We start from the raw sequence: 20,027 nt of genomic DNA, 5'->3' as shown, positions 1-20,027 counted from the left end.
GGCCAAGACCAAAGAGCTGTCCAAGGATGTCAGGGACAAGACTGTAGACCTACACATGGCTGGAATGGGCTACAAGACCATCGCCAAGCAGCTTGGTGAGAAGGTGACAACAGTTGGTGTGATTATTCACAAATGGAAGAAACACAAAATAACTGTCAGTCTCCCTCGGTCTGGGGCTCCATGCAAGATCTCACCTCGTTGAGTTTCAATGATCATGAGAACGGTGAGGAATCAGCCCAGAACTACATGGGAGGATCTTGTTAATGATCTCAAGGCAGCTGGGACCATAGTCACCAAGAAAAAAATTGGTAACACACTACGCCGTGAAGGACTGAAATCCTGCAGCGCCCGCAAGGTCCCCCTGCTCAAGAAAGCACACGTACAGGCCTGTCTGAAGTTTGCCAATGAACATCTGAATGATTCAGAGGAGAACTGGGTGAAAGTGTTGTGGTCAGATGAGACCAAAATCAAGCTCTTTGGCATCAACTCAACACGCCGTGTTTGGAGGAGAAGGAATGACCCCAAGAACACCATCCCCAACGTCAAACATGGAGGTGGAAACATTATGCTTTGAGGGTGTTTTTCTGCTAAGGAGACAGGACAACTGCACCGCATCAAAGGGACGATGGACGGGGCCATGTTCCGTCAAATCTTGGGTGAGAACCTCCTTCCCTCAGCCAGGGCATTGAAAATGGGTCGTGGATGGGTATTCCAGCATGACAATGACCCAAAACACACAGCCAAGGCAACAAAGGAGTGGCTCAAGAAGAAGCACATTAAGGTCCTGGAGTGGCCTAGCCAGTCTCCAGACCTTAATCCCATAGAAAATCTGTGGAGGGAGCTGAAGGTTCGAGTTGCCAAACGTCAGCCTCGAACCCTTAATGACTTGGAGAGGATTTGCAAAGAGGAGTGGGACAATCTCCCTCCTGAGATGTGTGCAAACCTGGTGGCCAACTACAAGAAATGTCTGACCTCTGTGATTGCCAACAAGGGTTTTGCCACCAAGTACTAAGTCGAAGGGGTCAAATACTTATTTCACTCATTAACATGCAAATGAATTTATAACTTTTTTGAAATGCGTTTCTAGATTTTTTTGGTGTTATTCTGTCTCTCACTGTTAAAATACTTTTCTTTGTCAGTGGGCAAATGCACAAAATCAGCAGGGGATCTAATACTTTTTTCCCCTCACTGTATACTGTAGGCTCTCCTAAGTATTCACCCCACTTGGACTTTTCCACATTTCATTGCATTACAACATGAAATCACATGAAATCAGAATGGATTTAATAAGGAGTTTTAGCCACTGATCAGTAAACAAAATGTCCAAATCGTCAAAGTGAAAAACATGATCTACAAATTGTTCTAAATTAATTACAAATACAAAACAGAAAATAATTGAATGCATAAGTAATCTCCCCCTGTAATCACCAAATATACCCGTCTCTGGGAGGTTCCACAGTTGGTTAGCACAATTCCTAACAAAAACTACATAATGAAGATGAAGGAACATTCACATCAAATCCGTAATAAGGTTCTTCAAAAGCACCAATCAGGAGTAGGATATAAGAACACTTCCAAGGCATTGAATATCCCGCGGAGCACAATAAAGTAAATTATTAAGAAATGGAAAGAATATGGCACAACTGTGAATCTGCCTAGATCAGGCTGACCTCAAAAACTGAGTATCTGGGTCAGGGCATCAGGGCCTAGAAGCCTTGTAAAGATAGAGGGCAAAATGGATGCAGCAAAGTACAGAGAAATCCTGGAAGAAAACCTGCTGAAGTCTGCAAGAGACCTGGGACTTGGGAGAAGATTAATCTTCAAGCAGGACAATGACCCTAAACATACAGCCAAAGCCACATTGGAGTGGCTTAAAAACAAAAAGGTTAATGTCCTGGAGTGGCCCAGTCAAAGACCGGACCTCAAACGCTTTTCACTAATCAATTGCTGTTCACCATACGTCCCCATGCAACTCCTGATTAATGCAATGTAGATTGATTAAATCAATCAGGAGTTGCATGGGGACCTATGGTGAACAGCAATTGATTGGTGAAAAGCGTTTGGACTTTTCCACATCATTGTGTGATTTAATCAGGAATGTTTAATCCACACAATGACGTGGAAAAGTCCAAGGAGTGTGAATACTTTTGAGAGCCACTGTATGTATATTCCACGGTACAATTACCATTTCTTTAAGAGTTGCTTTATCGCTTCATGAGTGATGAGTGATAGGTGGCTCTTGAGTTTGAGGCATACACAATGATAAATTGCCTGCGCTTTGAAATAAACTTTCAGAGGTCAACAGAATGTACAACCTTCTGGTTTTGAATTTTCAACAATTCAGCCCTCAAACCCCTGAAGGACAACATATTTCATTCAGCATTTCAGTCAGTCCAAAAGCTGTCATCATGCATTAATAAACTCTCAAAAGCAAAGCTGCAAAAGTCTAGCATTCTAATTCAGTAGCTGTAGCCTACACCGATCAGCCATAACATTATGACCACCTGCCTAATATTGTGTAGGTCCCCCCTTTGCCACCAAAACAGCCCTGACCCGTCGTGGCATGGACTCCACTAGACCTCTGAAGGTGCGATGTAGTATCTGGCACCAAGACGTTAGCAGCAGATCCTTTAAGTCCTGTAAGTTGCGCGGTGGGGCCTCCATGGATCGGACATGTTTGTCCAGCACATCCCACAGATGCTTGATTGGATTGAGATCTGGGGAATTTGGAGGCCAAGTCAACACCTTGAACTCGTGATTCATCAGACCAGGCCCCCTTCCTCCATTGCTCCGTGGTCCAGTTCTGATGCTCACGTGCCCATTGTTGATGCTTTCGGCAGTGGACAGGGGTCAGCATGGACACCCTGACTGGTCTGCGGCTACGCAGCCCCATACGCAACAAACTGCGATGCACTGTGTGTTCTGACACCTTTCTATCAGAACCAGCATTAACTATTTCAGCAGTTTGAGCTACAGTAGCTCGTCTGTTGGATCAGACCACACGGGCCAGCCTTCGCTCCCCAGTACCTTCGCTGCAGGTACTGACCACTGCAGACCGGGAACACCCCACAAGAGCTGCAGTTTTGGAGATGCTCTGACCCAGTTGTCTAGCCATCACAATTTGGGCCTTTGGCTCAGATTCTTACCCATTCTTGCCCATTTTTCCTGCTTCTGACACATCAACTTTGAGGACAAAATGTTCACTTGCTGCCTAATATCTCCCACCCACTGACAGGTGCCATGATAACGAGATTATCAGTGTTATTGACAGTGGTCATAACGTTATGTATATACTTAGATCTTGACTGCTGATTTGTATTCAACTTATCTAAATAGTTTATATGTAACCTGCATACATTTTACACATTTATGACATCCTACTTTTAAAATCCAATTAATTAAAAAGCTAATTAAAATCAGATTTGATAAAACTTTCAGTTTTTATACCAAAAACGTACTACCAAAATGTGTAAAGTCCTCATTTAAAAAACAAACAAAGCTGTACCGCTACAATTAGTTATACGGCATTCAAAAAACAAAGCATTAAGAAAGTTTCCCTCCAGCCAGTTTGCACACTGGTTCTAAGCCAATACAGTAGGAAGATAAACTGTTGGTTTGGAAAGACTGGAAAATATCTGATTCACACTTACTAAGCACACAAGAATAAAATAAAATCTCTGAACTGCAACTCCCTGGGGTATTTCTTTATGGACCTTCTCCAAAAGGCTTTATAATACACACCAATGCAATCCTACTGAATTTTCCTTGCATTGTCCCAACTAATGGAATACATTGTGTCAAGGTCTTTTAACAGTAGGTGTGCAACCTTTACCTGCACCACACAGGGCGCTTTCAGGTTCCAATAAATCATGCTTTGCACACCCAGAGTAATTGCATCTAGCCAAATTCAACTTGCCTACATGACCAGATATGTAAAATCTGAGAGGTCACCATTAATTGTTGTGAGAAAGTTAAAAGGCAAAAACAATATTAGGTACTTTCTCCATGAATTATGTACATTATTGATTACGTCAGTCAGATGAAGATGGATTGTTCCTTTGTAGTTTAATTTCTCCAAAGGCTTTTCCTGCTTGAAAGGAAGTGATGAAAATTATTTCTGCATGACATCACCTTCAGAAGCAGCTAATCTGTACACTTCCATCGCCAGTTTACAGCCTAATTATGTATTAGTAGACAGCGGACAAAGAATAAACACATTTTTCTTTTACGGCATATCTTATACGGAATTTACCGTATAAATTCGGAAGTACGGAAGTACCCATGGAAAAATGTGCTGAAAGAAACAGGACTATAGACATGAAGAAAGGCAATATGGCTCATTATGAAACATTTTCCCATATGTGAGTGTCAGAGGAAAATGACCTCCTTCATGGGTTTTGTAGGTTTCATAGGTTTCCTCTTCCATAAAAAATAAATAGCTAGTATAGAGAGGCTGTAGTATATAGATTGTTTATTTTACTTTTTCCAACTCCCTCAAGTGTATTTCAAGATAAAAGTAAAAAAGGCATGTACATTTGCATCTGAATGTCAAACAGACAAGCCTCAGTTATTTAGTGAACCCGAGGGAACTAGATCATGACCTCTTGCTTCTTCTCCAAATCTGAATAAAATCAGAAATACATAATCATACATCACAAATATATATCCCATCTTAATTGAATGACTGACAGATTAGTTGCCAACTAAGAGGTAAAGGGCATTTTGTCTGGTTGTGAAGTTAGTCTTACATTTGGACTTCCAAAAACGGAAACCGCACTTCAGAGGAGGAACTTACTCATGACTTTCATCTGCCGAGTCGGAGAGAAAAACATCAGAGCAGGAGCTGAAATATGAATAGAAAGAATGATTTGGGATTTCTACTTATTTGTTTTTCATAATATAACCATAATACCCCCAAAATACAGGTGTATATTTCAATAAACCAGGATGAGAGTAATGTAGTGCATTTGTCCAGCATTAGAGGCAGTTAATCGGTCAGCACCATCTCTGTAAAGTACTTGGCTGAGCTTGAATAAATCTGAATAACTCGAGTTATCCAAAGAGCTCAAAGGATCATACAGGTCTTAATTCACAATGGGTTTAAGCCAAATAAAAGAACATTCAAGAAGCAGCATTGATAAGAGTTATCTGTTGTGTTTATAATAACTTGAATGCAAGTCTTTACTTTCACTGGTATGTTAATGAATACAACAGGAATGGTTTACAACACAAGCAATGACAGTACATCAAAGTGCTTAAACAAATCTGGGCTTTACTTTCATAGGCTAGCATAAGCAAACTGTAATTAATGTTGATATAAGGATTTTACTGACTATCATTTAGGTATCTAGTATTTTGGCTTAAAATATTCTAACTTCGTTAAGGTGTGTTACCATCAAAATATCAATGAAAATGTACAACTGTGCATCCAAAAATGTAAGTTGAATTTTGAGATACGTTCTGAGGTTCACTAAACACTATGAGACCGTTCTCACAAAAGTCAATACTAAGACAAGTTTATTGAGGAGGCTTGGCAATGACACACCGAAATAATTCCTTTCTAATCAAATAAGGTTTGATATACAACTTACAACAGCTTATTTAACTTATTTCACAGGCATCAAGTACATGATTCACCATTGTGCATCATAAGTCATGTTTTTTTTGTTTTTTTTTGCATATTTATCTTTTAAATCAACATAGCCCCAGACTTGGTGCTTCTAAAAACAAGTGGGAATGTGTCAGCCCTGGGGATTGCTCTGCAGTGTGGTTAATATAATGCTTCTTCAGACAGACAGTGAAAGTTAAACCCTGAGCAATGGAGGGCAATTCAAGAGTAAATGTGAAATAAATTAAATTGTTGTCTTAACCGAAGTAAACACAATGTGGCAAGAATTTTTTTTTTCTTTTTTTTTTTTTTTTTTTAAGTTATTCACTTTTTTTGGGGGGGGTTATTTGGTACAAGTAACAGTTTCAATTGCATGCTTAAAACATGTTCTTTTGTTGTTTTTTGTTTTTTTAAATGTGGGCATATTGATATAGTAAGTATTGATTGCTACTATGATGAAGTACAAACTGTAGGCCTTAAATAAACAAAGGCAATTTAACAGTAAAAATCACTGCATGACAATACTGTTCATGAACTGATTACAGAATTGGTGTTTCCTTAATGAAAAACACAAGGGAACAATAAAAAATAGCTCTACAACAGCAAAAGCAAGGATATTGTGAGCCTAGGGCTGATTTGTACTTAGAAATGTCATGTTAAAAACAGTTTCAGGAATCTGAAACCAAAAGTTAATTTAAGGTAACTTGACCTGAAATATTTTTCCAATTTGTATATGAAAGAGGACTAACTAATAAGAATATGTGCAAGAAACAGTGACAATATATAATGTAATTCGTATGTTAATATGATGGAATAATACATTATTGAAATAGATTACTGACAGATTTTTTTTAATTTTGGACCTATGTGCAAAGACTGCCGATGCATTACAGAGTACATTTGATGTTATTGCATCACATCACAACACAGCATTCAGTTACAATTTTATTTTTTTGACAGACTGAAAGAATAGAAAATATTTTGTGATTTTTCCAAAAGATGCTGCCTAGTCTCAAACATCTAGACACCCTTCACAGTTCTACACATACACTTCACATAAAATGTTTTAAATTCTGAAGTCTATGGTGTTAAGTACAGGCAGCATTAATGTGTTCTACCTTTTCAGGCATTGAAGAAGGTTCTGCCTACCAAGACAATGCAGAAAGGTAACCTGTAAAAAAACTGCTCTTTACAGATCACTCTCCAAGATCTCCTTTTCTTGCTTCCAAGTGACACTGAATCAGAAACAATGACAATAGTATGGGTGGATAATGCCAGCAGCTGTCTGCATCTAAAACACATGGTACATAAGGTCATAAGGCGTCTTTAAAATTCACATGGCTGCATGAAGCTGCTCTAAATGTGGCTGCAGTGGCACAAAACACTTTCAACTTACACTCCTAATTTGAGTCTTAGGGACAGCATCTATACAAGTCAAAAGCAGCAATCAATGCAATTCATAACACTGCATGGCAGAAGGATTGATTGAGCCATTTTTCCCGGGGGGGGGGCGGGGGACTACAGCACTTGTATCCTCTGCATTCTAATGCTCAGAAACATAAGATGGATATCTTCAATCCCTTCAGCTTGTACTACACATCAGAGTAAAGCAGTGCAACACCTGAGTGTAAGAGAAATGCCTGTCCGTACGGTGACTTCACGGACTAAGCAAGGGACGATGAGAATATGGTTCAGTGATATTGTGCAAAAACACACAAGAGATGGGCAGAGTGCATTACAGTAACTGTTATTCTGGCCATATATAGATTGATTTGAGTCTTCAAATTAAATATTAGTCACTGGATTTGTAAACAGAAGCCAATAATAACTCACCCTGTGCTTAACCTGCAAATCTTGTATGGCTAACCAAGTCCATTTAGGTGGACCGATTACAAGTCTAATGGAATGACAACAAGGCAGGGCTGGGGTCCAACAGAAATAATAAGAAAGAGCTTTTCTTTTACAGAGTCTTTTCTGTGTAAGTATAATATATTTTATTTGGCTCACTTTAGGCTTTGCACAGATCACCCCATTTAAATGGTCAAAGGGGATATGGTGCTAACTCCATTAACCTGAAATATACATCCTGGCCAGGTGGAGCAAGTCTGAAAATGCAATTAAGTCTGAAATGTACCATGTTAAAAATGACTGGATTTTATACTTTATTAAATAGAACTAAAGATGTTAAGCCGTTGCTGTTATTGATCTCCAGTGACACTAAAATCATCACAATGAACTGTAAAACAAAAATACAGCAACCTTTCTACATCAGTCTTTCAATACATCACCACAAAAGTCACATTCAGTAGGACCACAGGTAGTACCACATGTAAACTGCATACAAATATCATATAATCCATAAATCATCATGTCATCTACAAAGAAACTTCATCTGTATGTTTGGTAGCATTGTCATCAGCTGCACCAACTCAATTCATGCATACAAGAGGACGAAATAGTGTCGTCTTCTTAATGACTGGCCAATCATGGGAAGGAATGGTTTATTTCCAAATATGAATTAACGACAGGTTCAAAGCACTTCATCGAGAATAATTAAGGAGACTGTTCTAAAGGGTATGCTAAGAAATTGAGTTAATTTGTTATACTTGCTAAAGAGGAGATTACTCATGCTGCCATACCCTGCCTACAAATAAAGAGAGATTCATTTAGAAAATACATTTTTGATGAGCGACAATCAATACCAATTTACTGTTTAAACACATAATCAGGCATTTGGCAGTGCCGACCCTGCTTATAATACACAGCTGACCTTTTCAAACAGAGTATTGGACGATGTAGCACTAGAGCACAGTGACTTGCAAGGAGGAAAGTGGAGATTACACAGGCTTTTGAACTATAATCATACAAAATGGCTCAGAGCAGGAGTACAGTCAGATGCATCAACCAATTTTATGAATGCTCCAATAGTTTATCTTAATTTACCAGGATTCATTTTTTACAGGTTATATTTTTTTACTTTTATTATTATGTAAAACTAGATTTGATGCAAAAAAGGTTTATAATAATCAAAAACCGACATATCCCTTTGAATGTCTGAAAGCTACATTAGGACTACCAGGACTCTACAGTATGTTAATCAATGGTGCTGGCTAAGAATGGAGTTTGTGTAAGATCTGCTTTGAATTCTTAGTGATTCCACGGTAAAATACTACATTACAGGGTAGAAGTCAAAGCAGTTGACTCAAAGGTGACAAAAAGTGATGGCTGATAATTTGCTGCAAAAAACAAACGAACCCATTGCCCCACTGCATTTTGTCTAGTTTCAGATAGAGCCTTTAACAATCTGAAATATAAGACATATTAAAGTGTTACAATATTTGGAAACCTTCTGCAGGCCATGTATTATTTTGTGATCATTGTAAGCTTGCAATCATTTATGATATCTTCATTTTCATATTTTGTATTACAATGACTCCACTGATATTTAAATAATTATTCTCAACATTCGATTTAGGATTGTTTGCAGTTCCAACATTGACCAATTAATATAAATCCAGTGAAGGGAACACATTCTATTGTGTAATGCTACAAGAGGTAAGAATTATTTTCCGTTAAAACAACAACAAAAAATCATCTGGAACATCTGACATTTGATGGAATTACTATAATCCTGTTTGTTGTAATAAAAAACCTTCAAAGAAAAAACTGTTTTAGCAAAACCTTGTTTTTTGTTCAATTGGTAGTTCCATTCATAAACAATTAAATGAAGTTAAATAAAACCTTGGGCTATGTACTAACTGTCTGAAAGAATAATGCCACAATAAAGAGAACATTGCATGAAGCTCAACTACAGCCAGGGACTGGTGCTATTTATTTCCCCCTTTCATTCTCTTCAGTGTAAATGATCCAAGTCCTTCAAGTATGCACTGTATGTCCTGGGGTAACAAATCTTAAAAGCAAGGCCGGAAACCTTCTAAATCAGCTGTAAATGGACACTAAGCTCCACTCATTTTCAGAAGTACATGAGCATTTGGGTAATAAAGCAATTCTGAATACACTGCTATGAACTATTTTGCACTTGTTTCATCTAGGTCTCAATACCTCAATATATGCATTTCACTTTATAACATTTCACATTATCGTGGCAGGGAATGGCCAATGATGTGTTTAAGCTGTGCCAGGTTATTCTGACACAACTTCTTGCCAAACGCAAGCCTTCATATCTTGAGTGCCTAAAAACTTTAACATTTGATGATGTGGTTCAGCATGTTATCCAATAAGTGCAATGTTTTTTGGAAATACTTTTAGAATCTGTTCAGTTAAGACTTGCCAAAATTCAATGACAATCAAAGATGCAAAAATACCCAGTTATTTCACTACAATAATGAAATAGTGTTGAAACTTGAGACAGTTGGTAGATTTATTTATTTTTAATTATTTGTATCCACAGTGCTGACATCAACAGTATAAAATAGTGGATATCCAGTTTGAGAGTTCACAAGACGACAATTACTGTGGAAAATAAGTATTTTTTTCCCCCCGTCTTACACTGCGACTGCAATACTCTCTCATCATCCATAGAATCCAGCCATGTTACTTCTACCAATGCTGCATTTAGCACAGGCTCACGTCTAAGCACTGACTCATATAATCCTTTACTTAACTTCTTAAATCTAATGAGATCATAATCCAAGCAGTTATGTCTGGAGACAGGTAATGGTGAATGGATGAAATCATCATGAAGGATTAAACTTGGCCTCTTCAAAGCTTGTTTTGATGTTACTGGTAAGCCACCTATAATGAAAACCTTGGGAAATCGAAGAAAAGATCCTCAAAAGCAATTTATTTCAGTGCAGTGCAGTGCTAAAAACCATCTTGAAAAGTCTTATTGGGTAATATTGCATTGATTCTTGTTCACTGCTAAGTTTAACAATGAGCATTTTCATTTTGATATACACGTCAAGACTAAAAAGTTTTACAGAACAATCTAGCTAAATGAACACAATAAAATGCAAAAATCACTTATTGTATTATTTTTGGCAATGCTAGAGATTAAAAATGTTTAAGAATACAACTTTTTTCTAGAGATGGAGGACAGGGTCCTCAAGAACCACAATAAAGCAGGCGTTAAAGGTTAAAATTAACAACTACTTTCTTATTTTATTATTATTATTTTTTTAAGTATATAAGCACATCAAATAACTAAGAGCTCAGGTGGTATTACAACAATGACCAGATTTGAGGAGCACTGCTCCCCTTGAAACACACAGACCATTAAAGCAAAATATTGGTGATAGTTTTAAAGAGCTATTACCAAAAAATAAGGCTTAAAATAAGTGAAACCGATGTATACACATATATGAAAAGATCAAGTCAAGTACATGCCTGGAGGGTGAAGAAGCCCATTTATATCCTTTAAGAATAAGACCTACAAACATCTAGTATGGGTCATTTAATGTAAGAAATGTTAGGCTCCCAGATATTTAGATACAAATATTTTAGGGTATCGTTTTGGTTTAGAAACGTCATTTCGTTCAAGATTTGGTTTGAAGGATGAGTGGGTCTAGTAGAGGATGTATTTCTCAAATAGTCTAGGCCAAAATACTTGAGATATTTCTTAATGCTTTAATGATTTGTTAGTTATGTATCCCAGCTTCACAACATCCATAAAAGAGAATGTCTAGTAAACATTTATAATGTGGTTACAATAACGACTTTTGGTTGAGACAGGTCAAAAGGAAAAGGAAAATGAAACGACAAACCCGCAGTTGACATAGGTTAGATATTTAACAAATGTTTCTAAGATCACTGAGGAGCAGTAAACCATTCTTTATGCATGGTCTCCACAAGCTTTACAGTAAATAAATGCTCAGCTACCTTGGCAGACAGTGTTGTTGAATGGAAGCTATCTGATTTGTTTATGAAATGTCTATATACCCAATACATGCATGTGCTAAGTATGTTATGAAAGGTAGCAGTTATATTTCCGTAGGCCCAAGAACAGCTAAGAATAATTTGTGGTTAACATCAAGAACATAATGGCGACCAATTAGAAATCAATATGTATTACTGTTGGCACCTCCCTTTTTTCCATCTTAGCTGTAACCCTTGTGGCAGGAGCCAGATGTGACATGGAAAGACACTTTAAGGCAAAAGCCATGCTGACAGGTTGGAAACACAAACACAGCCAGGGAAAACTTGGAATACAATATATTAAACAAAAAAGTATTAGGTTTTGGAGTTATAACAGCTACCATATGTTTAATGATCAGACAAAGCACATGGCAAAATGTATATCAAATTAGGAATTTACGTTGTTCACCTGGACGTATATGGATGTATCTGAACTGTGTTTAGAGCTGAAAAGCAAATTCAATCATTTACAGTGATTTACTACAGAAATAAAATACTTCTAAGCTCTTCAAGGCAAAGGCAGAAAATTATCAAAACTAAAAAACACTGGCAAACTACAATTTGAGCTGGTCAGATCTGATTAGTTTTAATTTGAAGCAATGCAACCTGGATTGCACAGAAATAATTTGAACAAGAAAATGTTATCACTGAACCAGAGTCTGTAGTGTTGGAAGCCAGGAGTTAGAAAAATCTTACCAGGCATACCAAGCAAAAGTTTTTAATACTTATTATCAACGGTCTGTATAAACTACCATCATTAAACTCACTCTGGAAACAGAAGTTTACCAACTTAGTTGCAGGCCAGATGAAATCACAGTCCCCTAGGCAACCAAAAATGTTAATGTCATTTGAATGTGGCTTTCTGTTTATTCTTTCTAATGGTAACCCACAATCAAGTAATTTGTGGAATAGCTGGAAAAAACCCCAAAGGATAAATGTGTACTTTGTACCTCATCTCATACACCACCATAGTGGTCTCAGATCTGATACATAACTATACCAAATCAATGAATAGAAACAGAGCAGGGCTGTTTACAGTAGGTGTTTTTTCTGCATTCATTTTAAATAAAATGGCAACATGATGAATTGCCTGGGTAAAAGCAACAAAACATACCAAAAAAACTAAATTGCTGCTGATGAGTTTGAACCCCATTTTAAATTATGAAGTCACTCGCAGATTTGTAAATTGCAACACAAACATTTTATAAGTTTAGATTGCTTTGGATTCATCACATATAAAATGTTATATATTTAGAAAATCCCATCATCCCAAGTCAAAGCCAATTCAATTATTTATAATTAGCAGAAATACTATCCAAATTTATCAGCTTCCTTCTTCAGCTGTGATTCTAATTTGGATTTTACAAAAAGCAAACAAACACAAGAACAAATGGAACTACTTCTTATACAAAGAGCTGTGGGTATAAGAAATAAACTACTAAACCACATGATGTGAGAAAATTCTCTGGAATTGAATTGGAAACTGAGAGGATAATTGAATAACTAATTATATTATATTATATTATATTATATATATATATATATATATATATATATATATATATATATATATATATATATATATACACATACATACATACATACATACACACACTCACCTAAAGGATTATTAGGAACACCATACTAATATTGTGTTTGACCCCCTTTCGCCTTCAGAAATGCCTTAATTCTACGTGGCATTGATTCAACAAGGTGCTGAAAGCATTCTTTAGAAATGTTGGCCCATATTGATAGGATAGCATCTTGCAGTTGATGGAGATTTGTGGGATGCACATCCAGGGCACGAAGCTCCCGTTCCACCACATCCCAAAGATGCTCTATTGGGTTGAGATCTGGTGACTGTGGGGGCCAGTTTAGTACAGTGAACTCATTGTCATGTTCAAGAAACTAATTTGAAATGATTCAACCTTTGTGACATGGTGCATTATCCTGCTGGAAGTAGCCATCAGAGGATGGGTACATGGTGGTCATAAAGGGATGGACATGGTCAGAAACAATGCTCAGGTAGGCCGTGGCATTTAAACGATGCCCAATTGGCACTAAGGGGCCTAAAGTGTGCCAAGAAAACATCCCCCACACCATTACACCACCACCACCAGCCTGCACAGTGGTAACAAGGCATGATGGATCCATGTTCTCATTCTGTTTACGCCAAATTCTGACTCTACCATCTGAATGTCTCAACACAAATCGAGACTCATCAGACCAAGCAACATTTTTCCAGTCTTCAACTGTCCAATTTTGGTGAGCTTGTGCAAATTGTAGCCTCTTCTTCCTATTTGTAGTGGAGATGAGTGGTACCCGGTGGGGTCTTCTGCTGTTGTAGCCCATCCGCCTCAAGGTTGTACGTGTTGTGGCTTCACAAATGCTTTGCTGCATACCTCGGTTGTAACGAGTGGTTATTTCAGTCAAAGTTGCTCTTCTATCAGCTTGAATCAGTCGGCCCATTCTCCTCTGACCTCTAGCATCAACAAGGCATTTTCGCCCACAGGACTGCCGCATACTGGATGTTTTTCCCTTTTCACACCATTCTTTGTAAACCCTAGAAATGGTTGTGCGTGAACATCCCAGTAACTGAGCAGATTGTGAAATACTCAGACCGGCCCGTCTGGCACCAACAACCATGCCACGCTCAAAATTGCTTAAATCACCTTTCTTTCTCATTCAGACATTCAGTTAGGAGTTCAGGAGATTGTCTTGACCAGGACCACACCCCTAAATGCATTGAAGCAACTGCCATGTGATTGGTTGGTTAGATAATTGCATTAATGAAAAATTGAACAGGTGTTCCTAATAATCCTTTAGGTGAGTGTATATATATATATATATATATATATATATATATATATATATATACACACACACACACACACACACACACCGATCAGCCATAACATTATAACCACTGACAGATGAAGTCAATAACACTGATAATCTCATTATCATGGCACCTGTCAGTGGGTGTGATTATATTATGCAACAAGTGAGCATTTTGTCCTCAAAGTTGATGTGTCAGAAGAAGGAAAAATGGGCAAGCATAAGGATCTGAGCGTCTCTGAAAAGGGCCACATTGTGATGGCTAGATGACTGGGTCAGAGCATCTCTAAAACCGCAGCTCTGGTGGGGTGTTCCCGGTCTGCAGTGGTCAGTACCTATCAAAAGTGGACCAAGGAAGGAAAAGCGGTGAAACGGTGACAGGGTAATGGGCAGACAAGGCTCATTGAAGCACGTGAGGAGCAAAGGCTGGCCCATGTGGTCTGATCCAACAGACGAGTTACTGTAGCTCAAGGTGTCAGAACACACAGTGCATCGCAGTTTGTTGTGTATGGGGCTGCGTAGCCGCAGACCAGTCAGGGTGCCCATGCTGACCCCTGTCCACTGCCGAAAGCACCTACAATGGGCACGTGAGCATCAGAACTGGACCTCAGAGCAATGGAAGAAGGTGGCCTGGTCTGATGAATCAAGAGTTCAAGGTGTTGACTTGGCCTCCAAATTCACCAGATCTCAATCCAATCGAGCATCTGTGGGATGTGCTGGACAAACAAGTCCAATCCATGGAGGCCCCACCTCGCAACTTACAGGCCTTAAAGGATCTGCTGCTAACATCTTGGTGCCAGATACCACAGCACACCTTCAGAGGTCTAGTGGAGTCCATGTCTCGACAGGTCAGGGCTGTTTTGATGGCAAAAGGGGGACCACAATATTAGGCAGGTGGGTCATAATGTTATGGCTGATCGGTGTATATATATACATAGTAACAATGGCCTGCTCTGAAATGATTTATTGTTAGGTTTCAAGGTTATATGCAAACAAAGTCTTTTTAGGTTGGGGTAAAGTAACTGGATGACTATTAAGAATGACCAGCACTTGCTTTGAAAACAGAAAACAGTTTCAAATCATAGAGACAGAGATCATTTTAGGTAAGTGGCTGGGCTTTTGTGGCTGATTTGAGATCAGGATTCTTCAACAGAAGTGCACTTTTGACTATATACCTGCAGTTGGAAGAAACTGTCAATATCAGTTTTCTAATGTTTTTCAAGCTATCAAGAGAACTTGCTCAAATGCCTGGTAAATGAATAAAATTGCTTGCATGAGTGACAGAACAATCAATCTGACAGGGGAAGCAAGAAATACGCTGCAGCTCAGCTCAATGTAAACAGAATATATTTGGAAACATGTCTCTGCTATATACCTTTACAATTAACACTTGGAGAACATGCATGTCAAAGTGGAAAACATTGTTAATTATTAAAATATAACATTACATATTGGTTTGACAAACCACCCTACACCAATGAAGTTAATATAATCTAAACAATATCGTTTTTTTATTTTTAATTTTTTTATGAGATTATAGCCATGATAATTGAGCACTAAAATATGTCCTTTCAAAACCCCAATACATTTACAAATATGTACTTCACTGCACAAAACTGCTAAAACGCCATATAATAAAATACAGTGAATAACTTCATATTAATGGTTTTGCTAACTGGACCAAACAGTGGCTAAAAATGATTTTCACTGCAATCAAAATATATTTTTGCAAATGAAAAATGCACTTCACATGGTTAGAAACATGCCTGATATTCTTCTCCTGTACTAAAAAGATGCACTTTTTCAAATTCATCCTGAAGTAAAATATATATGGAACAGAGCTGGGCATTCAAAACATATCACTGTATTATGTGTTATTATTTAAAGTTTCACACGATTATTATAGGTATAGCTCACCTGCTAATGGACACATCGCTGGACGAGGGGCTGATTGGCACCTGGAATGGTAATAATCCATCTTCAGTGGGCATTTCGAGTGTTTTTATACAACTGCATGGCATTGTTTCACATCTTTCTGCTAGAAAATTAGATGGAGGAGATTTTCAGGCATTTCAAAGAAACTTAAAAAAATGTACTACGTTTAGTAATTAATATTAAAGTACCTAGGGCCGGATTAAATCAAAACATTGACCCACCCGCTAATAGAAAACTACAGAATTGTACTCAGTTGCGGCTTCATTTTTAGTAAGATGACACTTTCTTCTAATCATAAATGTAACCACTATGATGAACAGGTTTGCAGTTTTCTATTAGCAGGTGGGTCAAAGTTTTGATTTAATGGGGCTTAAGTTTTTAAGCTCACATTTAATCAATGACTAACAATGAAACAAAAATGTTTATGGTAAAGCAACTATCCACATCCCACATTTACACAATTTCGGGGAAATCTGATCAATATGTCTAAAGAAGAGAAAAATTAGCCTGTGCCCGTGGGTGAAATAGCATGCTTAATGTTGATGCAGCGAACTAAAGTAAAAATCCAATCCTTAAGCTTTTACCTCATATTGGGAGCCTTGGGTGAAATGTGATGCCATGCTCAACACAATACTTCTTAAAACCCAATGAGAAATCATAACCAGCATCAGCACTGTATGTTTTTCTGTCTCTGCCCACATTTTTTGTTTTGTTTATGAGAACGTTCTACTCAGTATTTTTTGACACGGCTGGGGACTATCCATAATCCCCTTGTTTTAGCTTTGGTTCAGTTTGAAATACACATTTTTTAATATGTTTTTTCATGCCTCATTTAGGTTTTCCCGTATACTGTAGGTAACAATCCTTAAAGATGTTATGAATTTCACAGAAACTGTACTGGAGCCTGCACCTGTGGAGCATTTTCCATCCTGATGTCCTCTAGTTGGTTCTTCATTGACCTGCATCGTCCCCAACTTCTTCCAGCGCCCTTTCACCTGCGCAATGAGGTGAGAGAATTCATCTCTATGCTGCTTCCCTGCAAGAGAAAGCCCAACACATGACAACTGTCCATTGCCCCACTAGCAAAGTTTACACAACTGTTTTTCATACAAAACATCTTCCATAGCAGTGCAGCACCACGTTCTGCCAGAGGATTTGTGTTACCCACAGAGTTCATATTGACCCAACTTAATATAGGCACAAGATGAATCCAAGAAAGAGCAAAGTGCGCCTGACATTTCTTTCACAATTAATATCACCTCTTCAATAGAGGTCAAATGCTGCACTTAGGAATTAGCAGCACTTCTCCTTTAATAAGGAAATCTAATTCTACTTATTTATTTTTCCTGCAAAGCTCCAGACATATTCACCTAGGGGCCACAATTCAAAATGGACAGCTCATAAAAAATAATAAAAAGTGGTCTTACAGTTTCAAATGATTAAGACTAATGTTACAGCTTACTCAAATTTGTGACGTTAATATGGTTATTTATTTCCAAAAACAGATTTTCACTTTAATTTCCCTCTAGAATATCTTCCAAGTTAACACATTTCTACTGTAGATTACAACATCTAAATAACATTGATAATAAAGGAGATTATTTAAAAAATAAAAGGAGGATTTCAGCTATTTACCCTCAACATTACATATTATAATCCATGATTTTCTGAGGGTTGCAATGCAAAGAAAGTAACCACAGGTTCCGAATTAAGTTTGGCATTCATACAATACAAAGCTAACATTTTAAAATGACCTACAATGTTACGCTACAAACCAAAAAACATTTTGATTTCAGATACCAAATTTTATATATATATATGTCAATGTCAACCCTGTACATCAAAATGCTTTCAAAACTTCTTTTGGATTCACTTTAAATGCACATGTCCCAGGAATACTGGAAGATATACAATTATGCTTTCTCTACAGGTCAACCGTAAACACCTAATACTAATTTTACATAAGATAAAAATATGACAGTGACTCATTTTCTATTCCTATTCACATTTTGGATCCTGAGAGAAATCCCAGTTTTATGGAGCATTTGCACAATGTTAGGAAAAAACCTGAAAATAAATATGAAATCGACAGCATAGATCTGTGATAAACACGCAGATATATGTCATGATAAAACCAGATGATACAAATCATTATTCAGATTAAAGCAATAACAATCGTATTTTGTCAGACCCCAGACATTACTATTAGATTATGTTTTCAAAAACCATAACATGTACAAAGTAAATGAAAACAGACTTATGTTTATGGTAAAATATGGAACAGTGTTTCCTTTTTATAATAAATACAATATTGCAGTCTTAATATACAAATATGTACACACATTAAAGAATGAAAAACAAAAACAATGAAAAGACCATAATTAAAACCAAAATGGCATCTTATTAAGAAAAAGTCATTATATAAATATCAGCTGTACTTCATTGAAATGCTTCCAATTAATGGTGCCTTAATCATTTATGTATATTACTGTAAGAAAAACAAGGTGCTCTAGATGCATTTAAATGGAATAAAACAATAAAAATAAATAAAACGGGGGAAAACAACAACGACAAAAATAAAACTAGCAAAAGATTGATATGGTTGTGAAGATTACCCTTTTTTCCCCAGAATTAGGTTTTTATACTGTAGATCTATTAAAATGTTAAATCTGAAACTCTAGCTCGGGTAAAGATAGATATCTCAAAAATAACAATGGCAACAATGATGCAGCTAAACTGCTAGTTGCAACACAAAAATTCCTGGAAAACCAATATTAATAGTGAAAGACTTTGTTTTCCTTTTCAGTTAGCGTGCATTCACAATCTGGTTCCCTATCTCCCTGCATCACTTCATATGGTTCTTATTAAGGTGTTTGTTTCTGAATGCAACACAAAGTGTGTACTGTAGTTACAATTGTCTGACAGTGTGTGTTCCTCCTATAATGTACACTTTTACGCACAAAATGCGGTCAGGTTTAATTCACTTATTTTAATTAACCAACCAGATTCCTCCCATGTTACATCATTGTGTTTAAAAAAATTTAAATTAGCATTACATCACTTATTTGAGGTTTTAACTCAACCTGTTCCCACCAAGCCAATATCCTAGTATTAATGATGCCATGCACATCGGTACTTTTCCTTTAGTCACAAGTCTTGCTGCTGTCCACAACATGCTGGTTTAGAAAAGATTACAGAAAAAATAAGGTAAATGAGTTTCATTCATTGAAGTAAGAAAGCAAGATTCCAGGAAAAAAAGCATAGAAAGTAAGAAAGCAAGAAAAAAGTAGAATAAATGGATGACGCATAGTACAAATAAGGTGAGTTTAACATCTACTTTCCCCCTTTTTACATCTACTGTCCATCACCTTGAAATTGCCCTTTAACAATCTTCCTGCCATAGACCTTGGACAAAACCCTAGGCTCACCTTGGCTATGCACCCTGCTGCCCCCAGCCCAATCAGTGAAAGGTATAAACACTCATTCATCTGTCATCTTATCAACACAGTGAATTCTCAATTAAAAGTCACTCTTCCCTCAGCGGCCTACTGCACTTTCATAAGGAAATGTCATATGATACACAAGGCCCATAATCTGAGGCTTCTGTGCTCAAAATTTAGCTGTCACCAGTTGATGGTATCTGCTTGGGCTATTAAAGGATTCACCAGGTGGCATAAGCAAATGTCAACTTTTAAACCGATCCACCGATAAAATGTCACAACCCGGCAACATGTTTACTTTGTTCCACACGGAGCAAAAGCAATTACCCTCT

The 20,027-nt window shown here is 37.4% G+C and overlaps 1 protein-coding gene across 6 annotated transcripts in view; it reads right to left on the bottom strand.

Annotated features, from left to right (window-relative positions):
- Nucleotides 1-20,027, bottom strand: part of rad18 (RAD18 E3 ubiquitin protein ligase) — a 66,842-nt gene that overhangs the window by 10,487 nt on the left and 36,328 nt on the right. For 2 of the 6 annotated variants that reach the window (XM_066698094.1, XM_066698090.1), the window contains exons 10-12: nt 17,166-17,291; nt 16,238-16,358; nt 4,796-4,843 (exon numbers count right to left, since the gene is read on the bottom strand). In XM_066698094.1, the coding sequence (XP_066554191.1) occupies nt 4,796-4,843; nt 16,238-16,358; nt 17,166-17,291 (295 nt within the window). The remainder of the gene's footprint in view (nt 1-4,795; nt 4,844-16,237; nt 16,359-17,165; nt 17,292-20,027) is intronic. The other 4 variants (XR_010811602.1, XM_066698091.1, XM_066698093.1 and 1 more) reach the window with 4 other exon arrangements.

Source organism: Amia ocellicauda, chromosome 3, assembly GCF_036373705.1.
Source record: "Amia ocellicauda isolate fAmiCal2 chromosome 3, fAmiCal2.hap1, whole genome shotgun sequence".
In the NCBI taxonomy this organism is placed as follows: Eukaryota; Metazoa; Chordata; class Actinopteri; order Amiiformes; family Amiidae; genus Amia; species Amia ocellicauda.
Note: the sequence above shows the minus strand (reverse complement) of the source record. Positions and strands in the feature narration are given on the sequence as shown.